Raw genomic sequence first — 24,440 nt, 5'->3', positions numbered from 1 at the left:
GTTTTTTTTTCAGGACTTCCTGGAAATGAAACTGTGGAAAAGAAGTTAAACCAATCAATTACTTGCATTTAACTGCTGGGGGGAGTATAATGGTGGCTATTATGCACGCCTAGCAGCGTTAAAGCATTTAAATGTGTTGTGTCTTTTACACCCTGTTTCACAGTCCTTTCAGAGCTGTGAAGCTGAGGTGGTTTATTTAAATATATCCTTTGAATTTGGTGAAGTTTGGACAAGAAACAAAGGAGAAACAGTAGGTTGTGATTTGGATTTTTGGTTTTTTTTTAAAGTAACATTTAAAATGGGGGGGGTTAGTTTATTCTTTCATAAGCAAGTGATAGATGTGTAATGGCATCAGTAACATCTAGGGCTACACTCTGCTATGGATTAAATTAAATGAAAAGCTGAGATTGGCCTTGTTCCATATTTGTGTAATGCTGCACTAGGTCAATATGCTGGATCTTAAATAAAATCCAATATCTGGAGAAGATCAGAAAGATCCCTTCACTATACCAGCCACAGGGGGATATTTTCTGTTAATCTTTTTCTATTTTTATTTTACTTAGGTCATTTCACTGCTCTGGCACTTGTTCTTTCAATCTGAGCTACTTCATAACACAAATTAATTTTCTTACAAAGTGGAGAAATGGGAGTCTTTCTGTAAATAAGGTTTTACACAGCCGGGTTCCAGCTTGCAATACTATTGCTTGCTTTGTAATGTCCTGTCGTTTAAATTAAAAAAAAAAAAAAAAAATTGCTTACAGTGTTTTGGGCTTTTAATTATGCAGAAGATTAATTTTAATGCTCTAATGTCATTAGGCTAGACAGTAGACATTAGCCAATAGATTGGCTTTGGCAACAGAGGAACAAATATTTCTCAAGTCGTGTAAAAGATCACTTGAAACTTTGGTTGCTGTTAAAAGCTTGGTACTTCAAGGAAAGCAACATACTCTCCAAGTCAGTTTTTTGTGCTTTACCCCTTCTTCAATGATGTATAACTGTATTGCATTTCTCTGCCAACCTTTTCTTGAGCAATAATTTTCCAATTCTTCTTTGGAGGGAGGAAGAGAGATTTAAATAATGTAACCTGAAGGTGACTGCTAATTCAGGCGTCTGTCTAGGCTGAACAAGGAATTGCACATCTCTGCCATATGCTGGAAAATACAGATGCTGAACTTCAGGAGCAAGGAGAAAGGGCTGTAGTATTATATTTTTTTCTTGGACTAAAGGCCAAGAATCTTTTTTTTATGATCTCTGGAGTTACGATAGAAATTGGGATAAGGGAAACTTCCCAAACACGTGGTGGTAAGTGTGAGCTCTGTGACTTCTAAGAATATTTCTTTGGGGTTTTCAGCAGAAGTGTGTACTTATTACAGAGCGGTTGCGTTGGCCACAAATCATACCACTTTATTCCTTTTAATGGTAGCTGATCTGATTTGACTGGGAGGCTACTTAGACCCAAGACCTCTAAGAATAATCTCAATTGCTGCAGAACTTACTCCTCAGTATCCTTTTCATAGTTTATAATCTGGCCTGCCTAAAAATGTGGGGGTTTCTGAATGAGACATTAATCCACCTCCTCCCTGACGTGGTGGGGCAGTACTGTTGAGGTTTGCAGGTGTATCCCATATTTTGCGATGGAGGCAACAGCTTTTCAGGGATGAATGAAATTATTTGCTTGTTCCTCAAGCGTTTTACAGAATACACCTTCTATCTAACAGTCGGAGAAAAAATACTTTTATTTTTTGCTCCATCAAGCTCTGTATAGAGAGAGAAACAAATGTTCAGACCGCAGAGGCTTTCCCTTTAACATCTTTATTCTCCAGCAGTTCTTTTTTACAGCTTAGGAAAATGAATTTTTCAGTGTTTGCAGGAGGAGTCCGGAGCTGAGCAGAGCTGACCCTTTTGGGATCCGGGGGAACCTCTGCTCTTTCTTTTCCACTGGCATCAGGTCTCCATCAGATTTCCAAGGTCAGAGGATGTCTACAGGAACACCTCTGTTATACTCTTCTTATTTTGCAGAAATTGGAGTATGCTTGGTTTTCCTTTTTTATTTGGACTATATTCTATCTACTTTTAACGTCTGAAGTTGTATTAGCCTGCATAATGAAGATAACAATTTTAGTGCTTCAGTCTCAATGTCTGATAGTAGCTGGTTCATCCATAGCCTGCTCATCAGCATCGTTGGTCTTGCTTATAATCCCCTATGAAATGGGGAAGATTTGGTGGGTTTCAGAGCATTAAACCACTGAGAACCGCAGTGTTTTATTCTACAAGCAAGATGTTGTACCTGGGTGGATGGTTTCTTGCTGCTGACTGTGTTTCTGTTCTGAGCATTCGCCAAAATGTGGGGTTAGAGGAGACACACGTTCACCCTATTGCGAGTGTGCAGGCAGCAGATCTCATTCCCTGCCTGCTCAGGAGCGATTATCTTGAGGTTTTCAGGATGGGCAGAGCTGTTATCTGCAAAGGACAAGAGCACGCAGCTTTTAAAATAATTAATTCCTACTCATCTTCGTTACAAGGAAAAAGAAATACAGATATTATCAAGAGAGGAACTCGGCTCTCAGCCTGCGATCATTACTAAAAACATTGCTCCAGTTAAAAGTAATCAACGACACACAGTTGCTTTTGTTACTAAATTTTGGTTTTTCCCTAGTAGCTTTGCCGTCTGTGGTGAGAGACCAGCACTTCTTGGGGAACAAAACAGGAAAAATTTTTTTGGTGGAGTGGAATTTCTAAAGAAGAAGGCGCTACCAGAGACTTGAAGCCTTTAGGACATGCTCTGAATGCCTGCCTTTGATGTAATCTTTCTATCATGGCAATTACAAGAAGCAAAGGGGAAAATAAGAGATTGATGTCTGTCCCAGGCAGAACTCCTAGGAACATAGGAAGCCAGAAGAGCTTAATACGCATTGAATTCAAAGGGCTGTTTCTTGCAGAGCTAATTTATGAGACGTATTTCAATATAAGGTAGCCCAACTGACTGTGAGTCCCTGGGTTTCTTAGCTGTGGCGGCTGTAACAAGCAATTTGGGGCAGTAACTGGAAATATCTTGGAGAAATATCTCCAGCACCCAAAGCCAAAGAGCCGGAAACATAAATCAGGTATCGCCTTTTTCTTGATTTGCTGCCATAGCCCACTGGAATATATTTTCTTTCCCATGAGCTGTAAGGCGATGGTGAGTCTTTGCTTTGGTTTTTAATGGCACATTGGCTAAAAAAATAAAAATATAAGAGCTGGTATTAATTTATGCTTAGCAGTTGGCACCCACATCAGAGAGGAGGCTGCCTTCTCTCTCTGGCTTGATGGGTTGTGGACTTGCTGGGGTGGGTATCGCCTGCAGAAAGATGTTCCACTGAAGAACATGATGTAGCTGGAGAAATGGGTTGAGGTGGCGTTAGGGTCTGCTGAGCAGATTTCTCCAGTGGTGATGTTATCACCCATAGTGATGTCCGGGATAGTATGGAAATAAGGATTTTGTTAATCTTTCCAGTCCTAATGTAGATCAGTATTGTCACTCCTGTTACTGCTCTTATTTTTGTAAGCAGTGATAAACAACACCGTGAGCTCTTTGTTTAAGCAGCAGTATGCTGGGTCTGTGGGTGTCCCTTCTCCAGTGGAAAGAAATTGCCACCTAACATGTCAAAGCGGACTGAAAACAAGCTCTGGAAATGTGTGACTGCAGGCAAAAATGAACCTCCATTTGAGAACAAATTTGATTATTGGTGTGCATGCAAAATGCTGAATTTGGGGGGACAGGAAAATTGAGAGAAAGACCAGAAGTGTCAGGAGACCTCCCTTGCCGACAGCCAAACTAGACATGTTACCTTTTGGTTTCAATATGGCTCACGTTGTGCCTCACAGCTGAAACTCAATTTTCAGATAGCATAGTTGTCCTGGTTGGGTTTTGGGTTTGGGAGAGTTGGCACCTAAACTCACTTCAATTTTCTAAGCATACATTAGCATAAATTCTCCTATTGAGTCAGTTCCTGTAGCAGAAATGAGAACTCAACAGAAAAAAAATCTGATGTCTGCTATTTTAAGAGGGGAAAAATTGAGCAATGTCTCTGGAGATCTCGCCGGCATACCCCAGTCAGCTCTGAAATACGGCTGGGTGTTAGTATGGAGTTACAGGCTGCAAAACTACAGGGCTAAGCGAAGGCTGCTGCTGTGTCTTGGGATTAAAGGCAAGCATCCTGCCAAGCGTCCTCATGCAGGGGAGCCCCAAAGCAGGAAAAGGATCTGCACGATTAAAACAAGGCAAAAGCTGCAAGACTGGTTCAGGAGGCTCGGCAGGATCACATCCTCTATGTAGCTTGCTTTTGCCCCCAAAAAGGTGAAAAAAATGCATTATTGAGAAGCAATAATGTTAGCATCCTGACAGCTGGGGAAGGAAACACCCCAAACCTTTGCCAACCCCAAATCCATGACCCTGAGTTTATTTCTGTGCATTTAAAAATGAAACATTTACACCGTGGATGTTTTCCATAGTGTAGTTTGAGCTTGAGTGGAGTGAAGTTCTGCAAAATTAAAAACTTTGGAGTTAATCAATTAAATTACTTGGTTATGGCAGTATTTAGGTCATTACTGTGCAGATGTGACCCCCTCCTTGAAGAAATCCCCCCAAAGTGTGGAATTGGCATCACCAAACAAGAAGGCATAGTGTCTTGGCAGTGGGGCTTGATGTCCAGCCTTAAAACAGCAGGTTGACTTCTGAAAAGCACTAAATTTTAGCAGATTATGTGGTGGAGGGAACTGTGGAGCCTCAGTTAGGTCCATGCTTTGCTAAATCACAGAAATTACCACCTGTGTGGACACCTGGTCCTTACCCAACCCCGATTTCACCCCAAGGCGGTGAGAATAACTCAGCTATTCTTGTGAGGGTACAGCCAACTTCTGTTAGCAGTAATAAAAGCTAATCCCTGGTTACGTAAGGCAAAGCCATTTTGCAATCCATGTCTGCTTGGCCGTTTCTCTACTCTCCTTTGAGCCCCAGGAAATTCAGGGTTACTGCTGGGGCTCTGCCCTGCTCTTAAAGCTTGAAGTTTCTCTGTAGAGTGCTGTGATGGATGAGGTGTGTGGGACTCGGAGTTTGGGAGACTTGGATGATTTTTTCCAGCTCTTCCATGAACCATGAGTTCTGTGAATGACCAGTTGATGTTTGAATATTTGAATTAGACTACTTTTTTTTTTTTTTTTTTTAAACTAACATTTACTTTTGTGGTGTTTAGCATGAAGATAAAAATCTTGTTACCAGCAATGATAGCTCCTGTTGCGCTTTGGGTTGGGGCCAGTGTGCTGAGTGTCGTGATTTCCACAGCCCGCAGTGTTTCTGCAAGACTATAGTCACTCTCCAAACAGAGGAACGCTGTTAAGAAGCCGCTGAGGCTCCTACATATCTTTTGAGGCAGTGGGAACGTAACAAATCCAGTTTCCTCTTTGCCCATAGGAACAAAGTAGGCCATTATTAACACTCTTTCTTTTCATTTATCTGTAGTTGAAGAGCCTTTCAAAATTCTTTTTTATTGTGATAAAAGAAATGTGAACTGTGGTTTTTTTTCTGTAGTATCTGTTAGAAACCAAAGGCTCGAGCTGGAAATCTGTTTGCAGTAAACTTCAATCATGAAATCAATTCTGTTTATGCTCTGTGTTAAATATGCATATGTGCCTAGTATCAGAATTTAAGCTGGTAGCACTTGCAACAAATTACGAGCATATTGGATTAATGGTTTTGTCTCCTCTTAATATATTGTGTGGTTTCTTTTACCCTTTGGGGGGCTAAAAAGTGATTAGAGTAAATCACTGCTGATCTTAGAAATATTATATGGTGTTTTCTTTGAATTGGTTGGCCAGGGAAATTAATGAATGGTGGAGTTGTTAACCTGCTTTTAAATTGAGCTATAAACCCAGCTCAGAAGAGCCAGCAGTGCTGCAAGATTGGAGGAATTGTCCTTTTGGATGAGATACTGGAATTTTCAGCCTGTTAATGGTTATAGTCCAGATGATGGTTAATTCTTGTAATATTTCTTGAAAAAAATATGTTGAGAACAACCTTCACTCCTATCCAATACTTGATCTTTCAAAAAAATTCAGTTTCTGAAGGTTTTCTTTTGCCCTGCGTGATCCTTATACTGTTGGGAATAAACTCCTTGCTATCACAAGTACCATTTCAAGCTTGAATGAGCAACTTGTAAAACAATTACCGTGTTTTAATGTCACACTAACAATTGTGTTATTACCACATTGAAACAAAAAGTGGTAATAAGAAGCTGAATCCTCCGCAAGGCTACAACTGCTTCATTTTCCTGTATGTAAAACCAGCACGCGAGAGGGAAGTGCATCACCCACGGACAAATTTGCTCCGTATAATTTAGTGTTGTAATAGATGTACACTTATATTGCAGCCCAAACAGCTGTAACTGCACCAAAGACGTGGAAGAAACCAAAAGACCGGACCCAAGCCACTGAGGAGGTGATAGAGGCGGAAACAGAGGTAAGAGGGAAACACAGTCTTGCTTTATCCAAATTTAATGATGATGTTGCTCTGTTTAAACTCTATTTTAGACACATTGCTTCCTAGTTGTCCTGCAAGGATCCAGAGCAGACTTTCAGGGAGGGGTATGTGGAACTGTGATATTACCCAGCATTTTAGTCTGTTCCCTGTTGAAGCTCTTCAGTTTTCTTCCTTCTGGCCTAATTTAACGACTCCCACCATTCAGAAACATGTAACTGCTGTCCTTCCAGCGAAGGATGAGCTAAAAGTGGGTTTAAATCCCTTAGCACTGCCCCATTTGGGTCCCAGGCCGCTACAGTGACATTTAGCAGGTAGTTCTGCTGCACAGTGATGTCACTGTGATGTCACGGCCGAAGGTTAGTTTTCCTGATGACCATCTGATGGAGAAGTTGGGAAAGGAAAACGCTGAAGTTTTCAGGCAAAACCACCTCGACAGTAATTAGATGAGTAAAGAAAATCTCCCTTGCTGCCATTCTGGTAGGGATATTGCAGGAGGAACCTCTTTGTTTAATGTCCTGGGTAAAATTGGGGTTAGAATAGATCACAGAGGGGGTAAGAGAGTAAAAATGTAAAAATTTAGACTGCCCTGTGCATATATAAAACCTGATGTCGTCCAGATGTCAGGCAGAGAGGTGTTGCTTCTTCACTCCGAATTTTTGTTTTATTATTATTCCTCTGCTATTTCCTCCACAACTTTCCCTTACCACAAACATCGTTGAACCTTTCCGCTATAAAAACATGTTGCTGCAGAGTAAATCTTGAGTCTAGTGGACCATACTTCATCCTTTGTAGAAGCAAGCGTTTGCAGCACATAGGCTCATTTACACATTCCAAATGGTATATAAGTGCTTTCCCCTCTGTTTGTGGGGGAATAGATGCTTAAAATGCTCACGTGCAAGGTATCACGCTGTGACAGCTGGTCTGTGCGCAATGGAAAAGCTGATGATTGGGTAATCCAAGGAAATTAAAAGCATCCCTGTGCTCGTTTTCAAGCCAGCGAGCGAAGGATGTCGCTGGGGCTGTGCCAGCAAGTTTATGCTCTCTGTACGTTTTCTTCATTATTTATTGGAGGAGTCTTGTCTCCTGGACCACTCTCTGTTTTCACTGATGTTAATTTTTCAGAGTATTCCCTTCAAAAATCTGCAAAAAGCATTTCAGGGTGCAGTGCCCTCAGGTAGGGAGGGCAGGAGGGAGATCTCGAAAGGATCGAGAGCCTCTTCCGGAGCATCCTCAATTAAGTCTTTCCTTTGTTTAATGCTTAGGCGTGTTGGAGTTTCTCCCAGGAGAAGTGTGTTCCTAACACCGCCTCTGTCTGAATGCAGAATAAGGCTGTGTCCTTGGAGAGCTCTAAAATTAACAGCCAGGGATACTATTAATGCTTTTCCTGAAACCGAGATGCTGAAATTGTGGCTGTATGTCACATTACCTTCTTTATCGGGATCCGCTGCAATTAGCAGCATACATTTAAAGGAAGGATCCCCCCAAAATCAGCGTGGTGTGCCCTTTAAGGTGGCTGGTGAGCTGCAGGAGAGGAGAAGAGCGAGGTTGCCTTTCCAGGCTGAGATTGCTCATGGCTGTCATGCTATAGGGCTTAACAGTTCCTTCCATCCGATCCCAATAGCTCCTGGGGTTTTCACGGGCAATGCTAAGCCTTTCCAGTTGCACTGTTAAATATCGGTTGGTTATCTCCGGGAACAAACTGATAAATCATCTGGCTGTTCTGTATGTTGTTCCATATCGCTGTTTAAGATGCATATGTATTCCTGCTACGTGCAAAAATGCTGTATGAATAAATGAAGAGCCGTTTCGCGTGCTTCGAATTTTGGCAGGGTGTTTTTAACGTAGCCTCTGTGTTTCCATCTGTTGCTTCAGCCTAAAGTAGAAGAGGAACTTTCAGGTGACAAAGTACTTGAATCTGAACAGGAGAAAATGAGCCATGGGTTTCAACTGGAGAGAGACCCCTCTGAGCTTAAAAAAGTGAAACTTGTGGAAGAAAATGGAGAGCAGGAAGCAGAACCTGTCCGGAACGGTGCTGAGAGTGTTTCAGAGGGAGAAGGAACTGATGCAAACTCAGGCTTCACAGAGAGCTCCAGTGAAGGGCCAGTGTACCAGTATAAACCAGGTAAATCCTGTTTCAGACTCTTGCATGTTCGCTTAGTTTTCTGCCTCCCTCCTTTAAGGGCTGCTAACACCCCGTGCATCCTCCCTGCGGAAGGAAGGATGTTTCCAGTGGGGCTGGAAGGGAGTACGGCATTTCACCGTGTCAGACTCTGCCGGGATCCACTAACCAACAGGCTCAGAGAGACCTTCTGGGGGAGCATGAGAGGAAAGTTGTTTTTCTCTTGCTGGTGGTAATGAAGAGAAGAGAAAATCCCGGATTCCTTGAATTTATTGCACATGTGGATGTTGGCTGCAGCACAGTGGAAATGGCGGCGAATTGGTTCCCCTGCGATCGACAGCTGAGGACGATCCAAGAGATTCCATATAAGCGGACATACTTCTTAAATAAGAGATCTGAAAGTTCCGATTGGGTCCTAAATATGAGTATGTGAGTTTATACAGATTTAATTTCCTGCCTAAACAGTTGCATAGATCTTCAGGGTTCTAGAAGAGTAAGGAAAAGAAAAGAAACAGCATGTGGTTTTCAATCCAGGCTCTGCTATTGAACTGTGAGCATGCAGTTCTTTTGATAAAATAATTCAAGTGCAGGCTCACAGGATACAGTCCTTTTGTTGCTGCTTAGCACTGGATGTACTATTCCTTAAGGGGTGTTTTTGTTATTTATTAAGGTATTTAATTTGTAGACCTGAACCTCTATTAATTCACCCCATTAAGAGACCTTGAGACCAACTTACTTCTTGGTTGCTACTAATTTTTGAGCCATTTCTTTTTCAGGTGAAGCTCTCTCAAAATAAATTAGTCATTTTCTTAAGAGCTCAGAAATTAAAGAGTATAAAACAAAATAAGGAAGGACTGTGAAAGCCTGGACAAGGTATTGGGAAGGAGCACCACTGTTAAGTGATTACACTGCAGTTGCTATTTCAGCGCTGCTTTGTTCTAAGACCTGAGTTGCTTTTCTTTTATTAATTTGGTGCTATTGCATCATTAGGAGAAAATGTAGAGGCCTCTTGATAGTTTACCACACACTTACGGTAGCTTACCAGTTCATTAGTTAAGCACATCTTGAAGTTAATCCATAATTCATCAGCTGTCTCTCCGAAACACTCACTGCAGTCAGAACGATCCCAGTTGGCTGTGGATGTCCTTCCACTCAGCTGGAGGGGTTGGATCGATCCCTTGGAAAGCAACACGCATCCGACTTGTGTGCTGTGAAGCAGACCTGGCCACTTGGTGCAATAATCCTCGATTTCAGCTCTGCCCTTTCTAAAAAGGGGGATTTTTGCCTTTTGGTCGACCATAGGAGGAATCGTGTGTGACATCCCAGTCTCTCCCCTTGTTGGGGATCCAGAAAGCCTGCCTGTGACGCTGCCCAGCTGCTTTTCACCTTAAAACAGCTTATTAAGATCTTTCCAGGAGGAGAAAACTACATATAAACTGTTTCTTGTTGCTGTCGGTACTTTTCCATGATAAATGGAGGGTGGTGTGACACAGTGGATAGGCAGCTGGCCGGGAATTCTGGCTGGGATGCAGCTAGCCAGCCAAACTATTTTCTGTACCCCTTTATCCCAAAGCTCTTCAGGAGCAAAACTGTGCAAAGAGCTAAAAATTGTAATTACTTTTGTATATTTTCTTTTCCAATATTAAAATCCATCGCTTGAAATAAGTTCCTGTTCGTGGCCTCTGCGGGGATGAGGATGGTGAGAACCCAGAGACCTAAAGCCAGTGATTAGGGACTGAAATAAAGAAATAATAGAATACCTTAACAGTGAACCTGAACGGCTGGATAAATGGAAAGCAATGCCATTTGGCATCAGTGAAATACAAAGGTGGCATCTCGTACAGATGTTTTCCTTCAGATAAAAACATGCCGCCCGCTTAGGGGCCTGACTAGTCAGCCTGGCTGCTGAGCAAGTCCACGTTTTCGTTCCTAACTTCAAACAAACTGTGCGGCTGGCGAAGAAAATCTTGTCTCTAGGCTACCAGATGCTAATTTTCCTTGTGCTGAAATGGCTGTAGGTTTATATTTTGATTTGCATCAGGCAAGGTCCTCTCCACCGCAGTTCTCTTGCCCAGAAAGCCCTCTGAAAAAATGGGTGAAAAGTTGTAATTTTTAAAGCGTGGCTTGTGGTTGTGTGTTTTCTTTTTGTTCCCACTGTTATCTCCAGTGTGGGTTGTTAAAGACTTAATGTTTTCACATTTTCAAAGGATATTTTTGTTCTGTGCGGTGCTCTCCTCTCTTCAGCTCTGCGTGTTACACAAAACCAGCCGCTTTAACTTTGCGTTTTCACCCAGAAACTGGGAATCGTCCCTTTTTAGTCCTATCACACGAGAGCACTAAATTCAGAGTTAAAATGAGATGACTTGTGTTAAAACTGGAATTAGTGACTAGTTCTTTGTGTGGTTGCTGCTGGAGTTGGCTATATGCTCCCCATTGTTTATGTTCCTTTAATGCAATGTGTATTCCTGTCCTCGCTGCCTTCAAAATTAAAATAAATTAAAATTTCCCAGGCAGCTGTCACATTCTCTTCCATTTGGTTTTACCAGAAACACATCTTGGAGAGTGGAGGTTTTTGTTACCTATGAATCTCAGGCACCTTCTCTCCTTATAGAGCAGTGGAAGCCCCTGGACCCAGAGGGGAAGAAGCAGTACGACAGGGAGTTCCTCCTGGATTTCCAGTTCATGCCTGCCTGTATCCAAAAGCCGGAGGGGCTGCCTCCCATAAGTGACGTGGTTCTCGACAAGGTGAGAGGAGAGCCAATAAAACAGGTGCGTGCAATTTTTTTATTATAAATAAAAGATCCTTAACGCATGCTTTATTCCTGCACCGTTTTGATGCAGACTTTTGTTGGGAAGGGGAAATAATTTGGCTGATGCCACATCACAAAATTCCTCAGAGGCGTTGGTGCCTGATGAATGTGCACAGATGATTTAAAAACTGATGCGTTTTTAATGGTCTCTATCTGAATTAAGTTATACCGGGTTGTTACTAAAATTTAAAATGATACAGCCATGAAGACCTAAGGATATAAGCAAAGCAAGACTGAACAGAGAGGCAGTGTCTTTTATTAGATCAATTCTATGGTTAGAAAGTATAGGCAAGCTTTTGGGCAAACTCTTTTTTTGGTCTGAAACAGTTGTGTCACTATTTATGAGCTGATCTAATAAAAGATCTTTAAAACCTCAACTCTCAAGAAGTTTTATGATTTCTATCCAGCCTTATTACAGGTGTGATTTTCTCTGCTGTATGTATGCACTTATTGAAATACTTGTTACTTCTGAAGTGCTGACACCAAGACCTTGTTCTCACCTCAGTTAGAACTATGTAGTTCATTGATTTTGATGTAACCACTACAGACTCACTCTTAAAATTCAAGCACAGATCAGGATATAGGTGATCCTCACGTGCAGAAACATTTCCATTCTGAATTTCATACCCAGACAAATTGTAAAACGCAGCTTTGTTCCCAAAACGGTTTCATCCACCTACTAGTTTTCCGTGATTGCTTCTCACTGCTCTGTCTGCTTTTAAGCTTCCTTTGCTCAGTTGGCCATCTGTCTTGTTAACACAGAAGACATTTGTTTGAGGGAAGGTGGCGGTTTTGTGATCCTAAACCAAGACTATCACATTCATTTTGCAGAAGATGGGCCTGTGTCGCCATAATTTTATCCTCCATGAGCCATGCTCAGCCTTGAAATGTTTCTGAACTCCACCTATTTCCTCAATAGTCACCTGCAGAAGACGTATTTTAAATTAAATGCGTATTTTTAGTGTAAGCATGGATGCATAAAACGTGCACGGTTTGTTGAAAGCGTTAATTTGGATATAAAATATAAATATTGCAGTTTAGCAGAGATTGTCTGTGGACTTGCATGAACTTTGGTAGCTGCAGCACCCGCTGAACAGATCCTGTTTGTTTGTTCTGCTCCATGATGCAGGTCAATCAGCCGAAATTGCCACTGAGAACTCTGGACCCTCGGATACTGCCTCGAGGACCAGACTTCACGCCAGCCTTTGCTGATTTTGGAAGGCAAACCTCCGGTGGAAGAAACGTACCTGGAAGTGTGAGTTTACCCCAACTTGCTAACTTAAAAACTGGCCTTAACACCGATGAAGTCCATCCTCACACTTTTCGGCCTCTTCTGATGCTCCAGTGGTTCTGGTTTTGTCAGGATGAATGCAAGGGTGATGTTTTCTTGGCTGTCAAAGTTTAGGCAGATTAGAAAAACGTTGTGGATGTTTTTAACTGGTACGTATTGGTCTTAAATGGATTTGATGTCCTTCCCCTTTTTCCTGTGCGAGAGGCATGGAAACACGTTTCCACGCTGAGGACCTGGCAGTCACATGTGTGCGAATGCACATTTCTTATACAACAACCCGGCGTCAGTGTGTGTCATCATAGGAGTCTATTTTATAAAACGTGCCAACAGGGCAAATGGATTTTACTAACCAAAAAAAAAGAGTATGCACAGCACCTGTGTATGTTCTTGCCTTCTCTATGCTTCTACGTGTTGCTTTGCTTCGGTCACTTCATTCCTTGTTTTCCTGCCTTTTCCTCTGCTTTCCTTTCACCTCCTCTTCTTTTCCCTGTGTCTGGCTTTGCCCAAACTCTGAAATCCCTTTCTGAATTTTTCCTCCTTGCCTTTGCCGTCCCTCGTTCTTGGGGTGCAGGTGCCCCCAGCACGGTGCCACCCAGTCAGCTGCAGCTGGAGGATGGAGGTTGCCTCCATTAGGTGCAATTATTGATTTTTCATCTATCTATCAAGATATATCCAATGTATCCATCTAGATACATCTAATAACATAGCTATCATTTATCTTTCAAAACTGCTGGTTTCAGAAGAGTTCACTGAATAACCTTGACTTCCAAGTGTGCAGATTTCCAGGAGGCTCAGAGTCAAACCCGGCGATTTTGAGTTGATGTAATATTTCTGGTTTGAGAGCAGTCTCGTGGCTGGTGCCTCAGTTCTGGGGTGCGCATTCATGTCTTGGAGTAGCTTCAGTGCCGCAGTTTCTCTCGGAGCACCACCCAGTCCCGAAACCTCGAAGCTGTTTGAGGTCAACACTGCTTCCTATATTTAGGACTTGCAGGCTGTACTCTGGCGCTTTCTCTCCTTTCGTGCGCTGAATGTCTCGAGCCTCTTGGCATCTTGGTAACGTCCCTGTCGCTCTTTCTCTTTCCGCAGGCCTGCAAAGTGCAGAGCAACCCTGGATTGCCTTCCCTGGCTCGGTGCGGTTCCCCAGCATGCCCTCTCTTGGTCTCGCCTCACCCACCATTGAGGAACCTGCCGATAGGGGTAAGCCAAATCCCCCCCTCTCCCCCCCAGTCTTTGCACCTTTTTGTAGAGTTGTCTTTTTCCCTAATGCCCACTGTTGATAAAGAAAGACTGGCAGAAAACTTTACAAAAAGGTGCAACATTGTTTAAAAAAAAAACGAAACAAGACTTGCATTGTACCCCTCTAGGCAGTCTTCAGTGGTGGGTGGGACATCACCAGCTGAGGGCATGCTGGGACGTTGGCCTGAGCGGGATCCGCGAGGGGTCTGCACTTTGCAGACCTGTGGAAAGGGGGAGAAAAGGTAAGTCCCGCTTACCCCGTTCATTTGGAGCATTCAGCACATAACATACATCTTACATTTGCGCCTTTACAGAGTAGAGCCTTTCTTTGCGTTTTTCTCGAGGAGGGTTGGAAGGTAACGTTATTTAACAAGCCCTGCTGTCCTGTGACGTCGGTGGTTATAGGATGAGAGGGTTTGCAGCCCCGAGCAAAATCAGACGTTATCTTCTCGTAAAGCATGGCAAAAATCTGCGTGTGCACTGTCTGTCCACTCGGTCATTCCACCTCTACACAGGCCATGCCCATAAACCATTAAACCCCACTGCCTATTCCTTGCCCTTGAAATAATGTCGAGCAGCTCAGTGCTAACAAGCTTTCGGCACGTTAAGAATCTTTTATTTTGCTTCCTCGGCTTTTGTCTTTATTGCCTTCTTTTCACTTAAACGTGTTGTATGACTGTTTTTAGAACTAACAAATGTCGCATCAAACAACACAAGGGGTGTAATTACACAGGAACAAAATACAGCTAATAAACGCTTTTTGATGTAGACAAGAAGTTAGATGAGTGCAGCGAGTAACGAGATGCAAACACAGAGAAATAGGGTTGGAGAGGACTGGTCCGTCCCTGGATGCTGAGGCAGAATGCATCTGCTTTTATCCTTCCTGAGAGGTGATGGAAACTTGAGTCACTTCAGTTCTTGTGCTTCCCTGGAAGGCAGAATCACTTCTAGCATCTAACCTTGATTTCGCCTTCTGCATTTGCAGCCTGTTGTAGAGGGAGAAGCAGTTCTTTATTTTCTTGGATGTTTTTTAAAACGTTACCATGACTTGTGTCCAAAGAGTGGAAGTGGACCGTGAGGGAGAGCACCAGGTCGTACTCTGTTGCTGTGAGTTTTTGGCTCCTCTGCAGGAGGCTTGTCCCTGTTTCTTTCTGCTTTCCTCCCCCTCCCCCGCCCCCCCCCCTTCATCCGGAAGACAGGTACTTCAGATTTAATGTAGTAACATCTGGTGAGCACTTCTCCGTGCCTTTGGTGGAAAATATTATTTCAGTGCAAGCTGTAGCGCTGTAATCACAGGTACTACAGAACCATTATTATTTACTTGGACTGGCTTACAAAAAGGAGGCTGGGCATAAGCTCAAGCACCTCTTTAACTTGTCACTTCACAAATTTGGAACCAAAAAACCACAGATTTTTTTTCTATTAAAAGTTTGATCCATATATTATTTTATGACACGTGCAAAGGATGCTTCTGTTCACTGCTTTTAAAACCTAATCAAACAGTTTGAACCAAGTTTATTCACAGATATTAAAAAAATACAATCTTAAAGAAAGCCTTTGTTCTGTTAATGCACTTAAAGGTCTGGTCTCGAAGGCAGCCAGATTTGAGGAGGCTGTGACATGTAGCATGCTGATATTCAAGAGATGCACAAGTGCTCCTTGCATCCATCAGTTCTGCAAGGGAGATAGTCACCTCCTTCAGGGGGTTGCGTTTGCTCTAAAAGCCAGCGGTTTGGCTTTGCATGGACCCATACCCGAGGAAGCACCATGGCTCTGCGGCTCTGTCCTCACGCGTTACCAGCCCAGCTGCGGTTGGAAGATCCTTCAGACCAGAGCTGCCTCTGTGCAAGAGAGATGGGGTGGCTGCAGGTTACCTTGCCCGTGTTCCTGGGAGAAACGAGCCCAAACGTTTTGATTTTCAGAGCACGCTGCCAGTCTGGCTCTGGTTACCAAGCTTTCCATGGGCAAGGAGCTGTGTGATGAGGTCTAGTGCACGTGGCTGAAACCATTCGGTTTTCTGTTGCATTATTGTCTGGTTTTTCAGCTGGAGGGAAGTTTTGTCTTTCCACAGCCATACGTTTGCTGCGTGGTTAGAACCTGGGCAGCAAAACTGTGTGAAATTGCTTAAAAACAGAGGTGGATGTCTCAACGCAGGGCTACAAAGCAGACTTTGCTGCGTCTGTCAACCAAGGGCTGAGTGGGAGCAGAGAGGGGTCATAGGGAGGGATTGACAACTGTTTTAGGAAGGTATCTTAACACACAAAAGCATTGTGAAGGCTCCCCATTCTTGCTGTCTTGTTCCACTGTTGACTTCTTGGGAGCGATCGACTCGTGCGGTTGCGTTACAATTACAGCTTACGCCCAGAAAAGTTTGAATGATCTGATGGATTATTTCTGCGTGTGCCAGTGGGATCTGAACGCAGGTCTTTGTAGGTGGTGGGGCAGCATGCTAACACACTGCGCCACGTAGCCCTTGTCCATGCATAGCCTAGGCATACAAAGCGCGTCACGGCATGAGGTCATTGTCTTTTGACAACATCTTACTCTGTTGCTGTTACTCCATAATGAAGCCCAAATGAGAACTCCAGCAGTGGTGGTGATTATGTTCATTTGCTTTCATTGGCGGCACACATTTACATTGTCAAAGCTAAGCCTTTCAAATCGCAGATACAAGCTCCTGCCTTTAAGGAGGATTTTGGTTTTTAATAGTGCAAAACCAGATCTGGGGCTGATACATGACATAAGAGGCACCAGCTAAGAGTTCTTTCCTCTCGTATTCAGTGAAGCTGTTTGAATAACTGAGATGGTTTTGCCTTTCTGGTGCTCGTTGAATCCCTTTGTTGAACAAAGAAATGTTTTAAAGGGCTCATCCTTCATGTGGAGGTTGCTTACTGTCCACTGAAGAGATTAATTACTTCTGTGGAAAGTAATGGGGTTTGATAATGGAGTTTTGTTGCTGCACTAATTTTTATGTTGAGGTTGGACATTTCTAATAAATGAGTTCAGAAATATGAAAGAGTGCAGGGGAAGAATAACCTCCTGACAGCATTTATTACCTTTAGTCCTTAATCAGAAGCTCCCAGATGATGAAGAGGGAGTTTGGGGGTGTCTTGTGCCCTATCACTTGTACAACTGATGAAAAACGCCCCAGTTTGGGCAGTTTTCATACCTGATTTGACTGGGAGGAGCACCATGTTATACAGGATTGCAGAGAGGCACTTGATGCTGTTTCAAACAAAGTACCATGTTTCCCTTTCTTCTGTGAAACTACAAAGAGTTTGACCCACATCTGTTAGGATCTGTATTTCTACAATGCAGGAGCTGCACTGATGCTCCATTCAGTGTGGTTTATATAATTCCTGTCTCAAATGGCTCTGTTTGAAGCAATCTCCAGTAAAACCTAATGGTTTTGGCAGAGGTGCTAATTTATCATTATCTAATTGCTTGGGATGGCACATTTGAAATACACCTGTAAGGACTGATTTAATCCTTAAATATGCCTTTGCTACAATGTCTCAATTAGGCAGTTTCTGGCTTTCAAGAGACCGTTTTGGTCAGTCAGGTTCAGTTCTGCAGTGCTTAAGTGACATCCGGAGCATCGTTGATGCATGTAGGCAGTGGTCATCCCATATCTGTTTCGGGAAAAGCTGCCCGAGAGAAATGTGTTTGGTGTCTTCATGTTCCCTCTGACCAACCCGGACCAGTGTGTTGGGTTGGAGGGAGTCCTCAAAGTCCTAGGAGGAGTTGCTGATTGTCAGCGTTGCCATCAGTGGGTGTTGGCGTGTGCCCTGGAGTGTTTTATCAAGATGCGAGTTTAAAAGGGGATATAACAAGGAATGTTTTTGTCCTAGTTGTTGAATGTTGGACCGAGGAGATCTCAGCCAGGCCAGAGGAGAGAGCCCAGGAAGATCATCACTGTGTGTGTGAAGGAGGATGTCCACCTGAAGAAGGCAGAGAATGCCTGGAAGCCAAGCCTGAAGAGAGAAAACCAAACTGAGGACCCAGAAAACGTCAAAACCCAGGTGAGAGTGTTAGCGAGCACTTCTGAGTACAGCAGTCTGTAACAGAAGGAGGATGGTAATTTGCCTTTGCTGTTGTGTAAGACAGTAAAAAAGGGCAATGAATTCCAGTTTGAATCATAGCTTTCCCCTACCTTGATTTTTTTTTTTCATGTGTTTATTCTTGACCTGGAGTTCAAATGGCAATCCTGTATATTAAGCTAGTCTAAATAGGAAACACCAGACAACCTACTACCTCTCTTCCAGGATTGTTTTTCTATTGCTATTTTACTAGAATATTTCTGTCTCCACTCTAAAGCAAACAACCTCAAACTTCTAGCACAGAACTTGCTTTTCATCCCCTTTTAGACTACGTTTCTGCACTGAACCTCAGCAAGACTGCGGTTCCTCTGTAAAATTCCCTCCGTTCGTCCTGCCCAGCCCAACAGTGCCATCTCTGAAGCTTTCTCTGTGTCTTTCTCTCCCTCCTCTCCTCTGAGGGGCAGCCACTCTGGGTGGAGGTATTTGCCTGGTGGTCAAACTTGTAATTTGTAGGATAAGTTGGGATAGTCTTGAAGGACACTGGAATTCTGTTCTCAGGGCTAATGGCAGCGTTGTTGACCTAATTATCATTCTGGACAGGGGAAAAAAAAGTGCCTTAAAGTAAATATAGAAGTTGATTACCTCTGGTTGAGGGAGAAGGAGGCCACTCCCTGTTAATTGATATCTCATGGCTAAACTGATATCAAGCAGATTATTTCAGTGGGTGACAGCAAGGGCTTTGTGCCTGTATCACGCTTGAAAAAAGCACTTGGGCGTTTCCAAAAATACTGCCCCACAGCCTTGGTCTTTGGTAGCCAGTAGCTGAGTTAGGACTGGAGCTGGACTGTGCACAAATATGTGTCTGTGTGTAACTCAGCTTCCTAGAAGTTCCTATAGGATTTCTCTGTTCATCTTTAAGATGCATCCTAGCTCGTTCCTGAAAGCCACCTGTTTGATTTGTGCTTAAACTTACAGTTTTTCTGTCGTTTAGGAGCTGTTCCGCAAGGTACGAAGCATCTTGAACAAGCTGACACCCCAGATGTTCAATCAGCTCATGAAGCAAGTGACAGACCTGACAGTAGATACCGAAGAGAGGCTGAAAGGAGTCATTGACCTGGTCTTCGAGAAGGCTATCGATGAACCGAGCTTTTCGGTGGCATATGCCAACATGTGCAGATGTCTTGTAACGGTAAGAGCCACCAAAGTCAAATGGGAAATTCCTCTGCACGGGTGAATGTTCTGCACGTTGTCCCCATGAACTCATTGGCAGTAATACAAATGCTGCAAGAGCAGAGTTAAATGTTAGTTTCTGAACTTAAATAAAAATAATTTACATGACAGATTTCTTCTTCCACATTTGTTGGCCCAGCCTGCAGGCAGAGGGCTTTGCTTGGAGTGATGTGTTGTTTGGAGTTGAGGACGCTTTGCTCTGCCTGGTTGCGAGATGCAATGAGTCACATTTGGAAAGTTCAGTTTTTCTCTTGTTTCAAAGGGGAGCCCAAGGTGCCGAGCCAAGCTTCAGACAGCTAGTTTTCAGACAGTGAATTTGGGACAAAGTAACTCCCTTCTCCCCCCGATCCTTCATGACATGCAACCAAGGAGCACGGCTCCAGAGTCTTCAGCACATAACAAGAGTGTTTTTAAGCAACGTGTCTTTCTAAAGGATCCCGTGAATGGAAATGTAATCTGTCTCCGGGCGGAGGTGGTGTCAGCCAAGTTTTGAGTGCGACTTTACATATGAAATGTAAAACTCTACTGGAAATCATGACGTGATGCTTAACTGTCATAGCCTTGCAGACTTGTGTTGCTGAATATGAAGTGCATAATAAAATGTAATGGATGGCTTATAGGAAACCTTGCTTGTATGTAGAGTTTAGTCGTATTTCTGCTGATGTTTTTCTTCCTTCTCCTGCAGCTGAAAGTGCCCATGGCAGACAAACCTGGGAGCACGGTAAATTTCCGCAAGTTGCTGTTAAATCGCTGCCAGAAGGAATTTGAAAAGGACAAGGCTGATGACGATGTCTTTGAAAAGAAGCAGAAAGAACTGGAAGCTGCTACCACTGTAAGTGGTATTTTTCTCCATAAATTCTCAGAGCTCCCTCTGCAAATGATCTCTTTTGAAGATGGCAGTCGATTTGGGGGGAATTTTGAAGTTAGGAGTTTCATTCTGTCACTGTGGCTGAGTAAAATAAAAAATATTTGCCTTGATTAGTGGGTTTATACCAGCCTCTTTTTGGTTTTTAGAAGAAAAAAAGTAAACAGGGACATTTGCAACTATAAATGTAAAACTGGATCTCTTGAAGAGTTCTGTGCTCTGTGAACATGGTTTTTTAGAGCTGTTCTTCTGTTTTACAGCCAGAAGAGAAGACGCGGCTCCATGACGAGCTGGAAGAGGCCAAGGACAAAGCCCGACGGAGATCCATTGGGAATATAAAATTCATTGGCGAGCTTTTTAAACTCAAAATGCTGACGGAGGCTATCATGCATGACTGCGTGGTAAAGCTGCTGAAAAACCACGATGAGGAGTCCCTCGAGTGCCTTTGCCGCCTGCTAACTACCATTGGCAAGGACCTGGACTTTGAGAAAGCAAAGGTAGGGCAGGACTGGGAGTGAGAGATGAGGCTTTCTGGGCAGGGATGGAAAAATGGGTGTGGGGTGTTTTTATTTGAGGAATTATTTTTTTTTCTTCAGGAATTTCTGTACAGCATGAGAAGTCATCCACTCTTTTGTGGATGCTTCATCAAAACCTGGCCTTGCTCCCTCCTCTCTGCCCCTCTCTCATGGAGTCTGTATCATTTTCAATGGTGTTCTCCAGTTGTTAGTCATTTCCAAATATTTCATCTAAGCACACGGTCTAAAAGTGCACAACATATCCTATGGGTTTCTTTTTCCAATTTACCTCTTATCTGTAGTTTCCAAAACATGAAGATTTAGGGTTGTTTCTTTACCACTGAAGGCTTATATTACCTACAAAAGCTACCACTGAATGTATTGTTTGGGTTAAATCTAGAAAACTCCTCATTAACTGGCTTAAACCCCTACCTGAACCTTGGTGGATGCGTTTATTTTGTGTCATCATTGTCTCCAGCTATGCTGGAATGAAGCGGCTGTTTTGCAACTGCAGTGCTCCAGCATGCTCCTCCCGATTTTCCAACAAATGTATATGTAAGCACAGAGCATTATGCACTTGATGAGCTTCTCTTGGCACAGACAAGCTGCTGCTCCTTCGCAAAAGCCAGGGTTGGGATGAAAAAGCATTCGAGGGTTTTACCAGAAATCAGTCGGACTCAGCTCTGGAAACAAACTGAGCTAATTGTTTTCAGCTGCTCAGGGAAGGGAGTTCCCTTTCAGTGCACTGGATTGCAGGGATCACAGCAGATCAATCCTGATCCTTATGGGGAAACAGTTTCCCAAACTGTTTTGCAGAGCACTGACCAAAACAGCGTAGTTTACCCCTAATCCCCCAGCCTAAATACCCTACACTGTTAACGCAACAACACGTGCGTTATTGATGCAGGTTTGAAAGTGCCAGAAGCAGGGATTAAATTTCTCCATGTGCTTTGGGAAGAAAACAGGGTCTGACTTCTAAGCAGTAGCTGAGGTCATGTTGGATGAGTCCTGGATGCTGTTTTGGTCTTTGCGAGCATGGAAACCCTGTAAAAGCCAACGTTTTGGTGCACTGGCTGGTTCTGCAACCTCGAGCCGTGGTAGCGTGTAGCATGGAGCGTGCACACAGCAGGGAAGTGCTTGCAGGTGTCGTGTTACCCATTGTGAGAAGGTGCCCGTGTCCTGTCTTTGTGATTTGTTATTTCTATCAAGATTGAGTGAGAATCCTTTATTTATTTTCTATTAATGGGGTAGATGTTTTATTATGTGTTTTTATTGAAGCTGAAGTGTTAGTGAGAGTTATAATTAAAGTTTCTGGACAAAGTCCATTTTAAATATTTTCCCCCGTCATTCCTAACTTTGGAAACATTTGCTTTCAGAGCTGAAACTTTCCAAGGCAAGGCCAGAACCAAATTTTAATAGGGTTTTTCTTGTTTGTTTAAGGAAAAGGGTTTAGCTAGTTTTTAGAGAAGGGAGTGGGAAACATTTATAAAACTGCCCTGAAACTTTTTGTTTAAAACAGCCAAAGCCCCCATTTGGGTGAAAAAGGCTTTTTGGAGCCTGGCGAGTCACATTTAGACGTAATGGAGGCTTCTTTAATGATACTATTTCATGTCTTGGTGCAAACTGATTTGGATTCCATCACATCACGACTTCCTGGATGAAAAGGAGCTTGTGGGATTTCATACTACAGTTAAACCCGTTAAACAGCTTCTTGCTGAGAGAAGCAGTGCTTCTGACCCCGGCTGAGACAGTTCAGGGAGGTAAAGCATCGAAATTATGTGTGCAGGGTTAGTTTTATGCCCGTTTAGTTTCCTGAGCCAGTTTTTCTTGGGCTGAGGTGAGCAGACATGCTGATATGAAAAGGAGGAGCTCTGAGGTAGAGCAGGACTCCCCTTTCTGGTGGCAGCTAGCCAGTAGATCAGCTTAGCTGTACCATGAAAAAAAACCACATTGCTGTTTGTTTGGGTTTTTTTAATGGATGGCAAGTTTATTACGTACATGCAGAGGGTGTAGATTATTTGAGTAATTAAAAATGCAGAGAAAGTATGTGCTAAACAGAGGAGGTGCCCACAGACTTGTGCCTCATTTTCTGCACATCCTGCACTGTGCACGCTCAAATCCAACCTGGGGGGAGCGTACGATATCAAGACTCACTTCTCCGGAGAGCAGCTCTGGGTCCCCAGATGTGTTTCTGGCACAGAAATGCTGTAACACAAAACCCGCTGGCTCCCCACCTGAGGGAATATTTTCATTTTCTTCCAAGACACATTGATGATGATGTTTCTCTTGTGTAGCCTCGCATGGACCAGTATTTTAATCAGATGGAGAAGATTGTGAAAGAGAGGAAAACATCTTCAAGGATTCGGTTCATGCTTCAGGATGTAATAGACCTAAGGCTGGTAGGTACCAACTCAAGTAAGTAAAAGAGCATGTTGCCTTTCATGTCCAGGCTGGAAGAGCTCTCACATGAGAGCAGGGATTTACAGTATTTACAGCCGAAGTGGGACGTTAGGGGGAGATCTGCGCCCCTTATCCCAAAAGTCTGGCTGTTTAAAGACAAGAAATCTCTCCATTTTGCCTTAATGAAGGCCAGGGTTGGTAGACAGGTGAACTGCTTGTGTCAGGTGTTTTGGTTCTGCTTAATGTTAGACACATGCCCACACTGGCTTCTCATGCAGCTAGTCTAGCCTCACTGCAGAATATACACCTGAGCTCTTTTCACAGGAGAGGTTTTGGGTGGTTTTTCCCCACAACATCCCCTGTGCTTCTCTGTGTCAGTCTTACTGCTTTGCTGTCTTCGTTTCCATGTGCTCTGGGTGCCAGCACTTACTCATGCTGATGGGACTGAAGTGCTCTGAGATGCGTACCCCACAAGTCAGGGGGACCAGTTATAGTGTGGCTGCAAGAACTGTGAGGGCTCTTTTTCATGGCAGTATGGATCTCATCAAAAGATGGTCCTGTATTAGCCTGTATTGCTAGCACAACCAGGCATCTGCTAGTTGTTTACTGGCCATATTGTGCAGACAAAAGCAAATGGAGCCTGCGCGCCACCAGAATGTGACAATGGTGGGTCCGCACTGTGCAGACAGGGACCTGCCCATGTTGTAGTCGAGCAATGGTTTTGAACATAGCCAAGGCGTTAAAGCTGGAGTCTCATACAGTGAAGGGTGTCTCTACACCATCCAGCTGAAGATGTGACTGCAGCTTGCACAAACCTTCCCCAGCAGGGTCACCTGTAATTTCACCCGGGTAGGTGCTGATAGCAGCGTGGTGTTAGCCATGAGACAGCGCTTGACTGAAGTCCTGAGCAGGTTTTACTCATACCTCAGATAGCTGTTTTGAAGCTGGTTTGGGGTTTTGTGGAGTCTGATGTCACCATTTTGACTGCAGGGTACGCAAAGATAATTACCACGAAAGTTGTAATGAGGTTGTAGTAAGATTGAGAGACAGTCTGGTTATTCCGGGGATGGATGGATCTGTGCAGTGTATGGTTGAATAGACACATCAAGCAGTGGAAATGTTTTGTGGAGAGACAGCTCCACCTCTCTCTGCAGGATTCCTGTCTCAGCCATCACAATTCCTGGAGTGGCAAAACACCATCTCCAGATACAATGTGGTCGCTTCATGCTTCTTTATTTTCAGGGTTTAATTTTTTTCCTCAAGCTTGGAGGAAGGACTCCAAAAAACAGTATCAGTAATAAATGGATAGAGAATGACAGCAGCCTCCCTCTAGTCCATCTCTTTCCTCTGAACCTAGAAAGACTGGAAAGCTGGGAATGTGCAGGATGCTAGGGGTTAAAATGTCTTGAATTCAGTCATG

General features: G+C 43.4%; 1 protein-coding gene across 21 annotated transcripts in view; it reads left to right on the top strand.

Moving 5' to 3' along the window:
* The window catches only part of EIF4G3 (eukaryotic translation initiation factor 4 gamma 3), a 150,727-nt gene that overhangs the window by 104,476 nt on the left and 21,811 nt on the right, over positions 1-24,440 (top strand). For 16 of the 21 annotated variants that reach the window (XR_008235850.1, XM_052791138.1, XM_052791139.1 and 13 more), the window contains 10 exons: positions 6,405-6,493; positions 8,387-8,636; positions 11,245-11,402; positions 12,573-12,698; positions 13,821-13,931; positions 17,822-17,992; positions 19,002-19,199; positions 19,926-20,072; positions 20,366-20,602; positions 22,915-23,019. Coding sequence is in view for 20 of the 21 variants with exons in the window: in XM_052791138.1 (XP_052647098.1) it covers positions 6,405-6,493; positions 8,387-8,636; positions 11,245-11,402; positions 12,573-12,698; positions 13,821-13,931; positions 17,822-17,992; positions 19,002-19,199; positions 19,926-20,072; positions 20,366-20,602; positions 22,915-23,019 (1,592 nt within the window). In the remaining variant the exon portion in view is untranslated. The remainder of the gene's footprint in view (positions 1-6,404; positions 6,494-8,386; positions 8,637-11,244; positions 11,403-12,572; positions 12,699-13,820; positions 13,932-17,821; positions 17,993-19,001; positions 19,200-19,925; positions 20,073-20,365; positions 20,603-22,914; positions 23,020-24,440) is intronic. The other 5 variants (XM_052791144.1, XM_052791157.1, XM_052791158.1 and 2 more) reach the window with 1 other exon arrangement.

Source organism: Harpia harpyja, chromosome 7 (assembly GCF_026419915.1).
Source record: "Harpia harpyja isolate bHarHar1 chromosome 7, bHarHar1 primary haplotype, whole genome shotgun sequence".
In the NCBI taxonomy this organism is placed as follows: domain Eukaryota; kingdom Metazoa; phylum Chordata; class Aves; order Accipitriformes; family Accipitridae; genus Harpia; species Harpia harpyja.
This window is presented reverse-complemented; position numbering and strand designations above follow the sequence as displayed.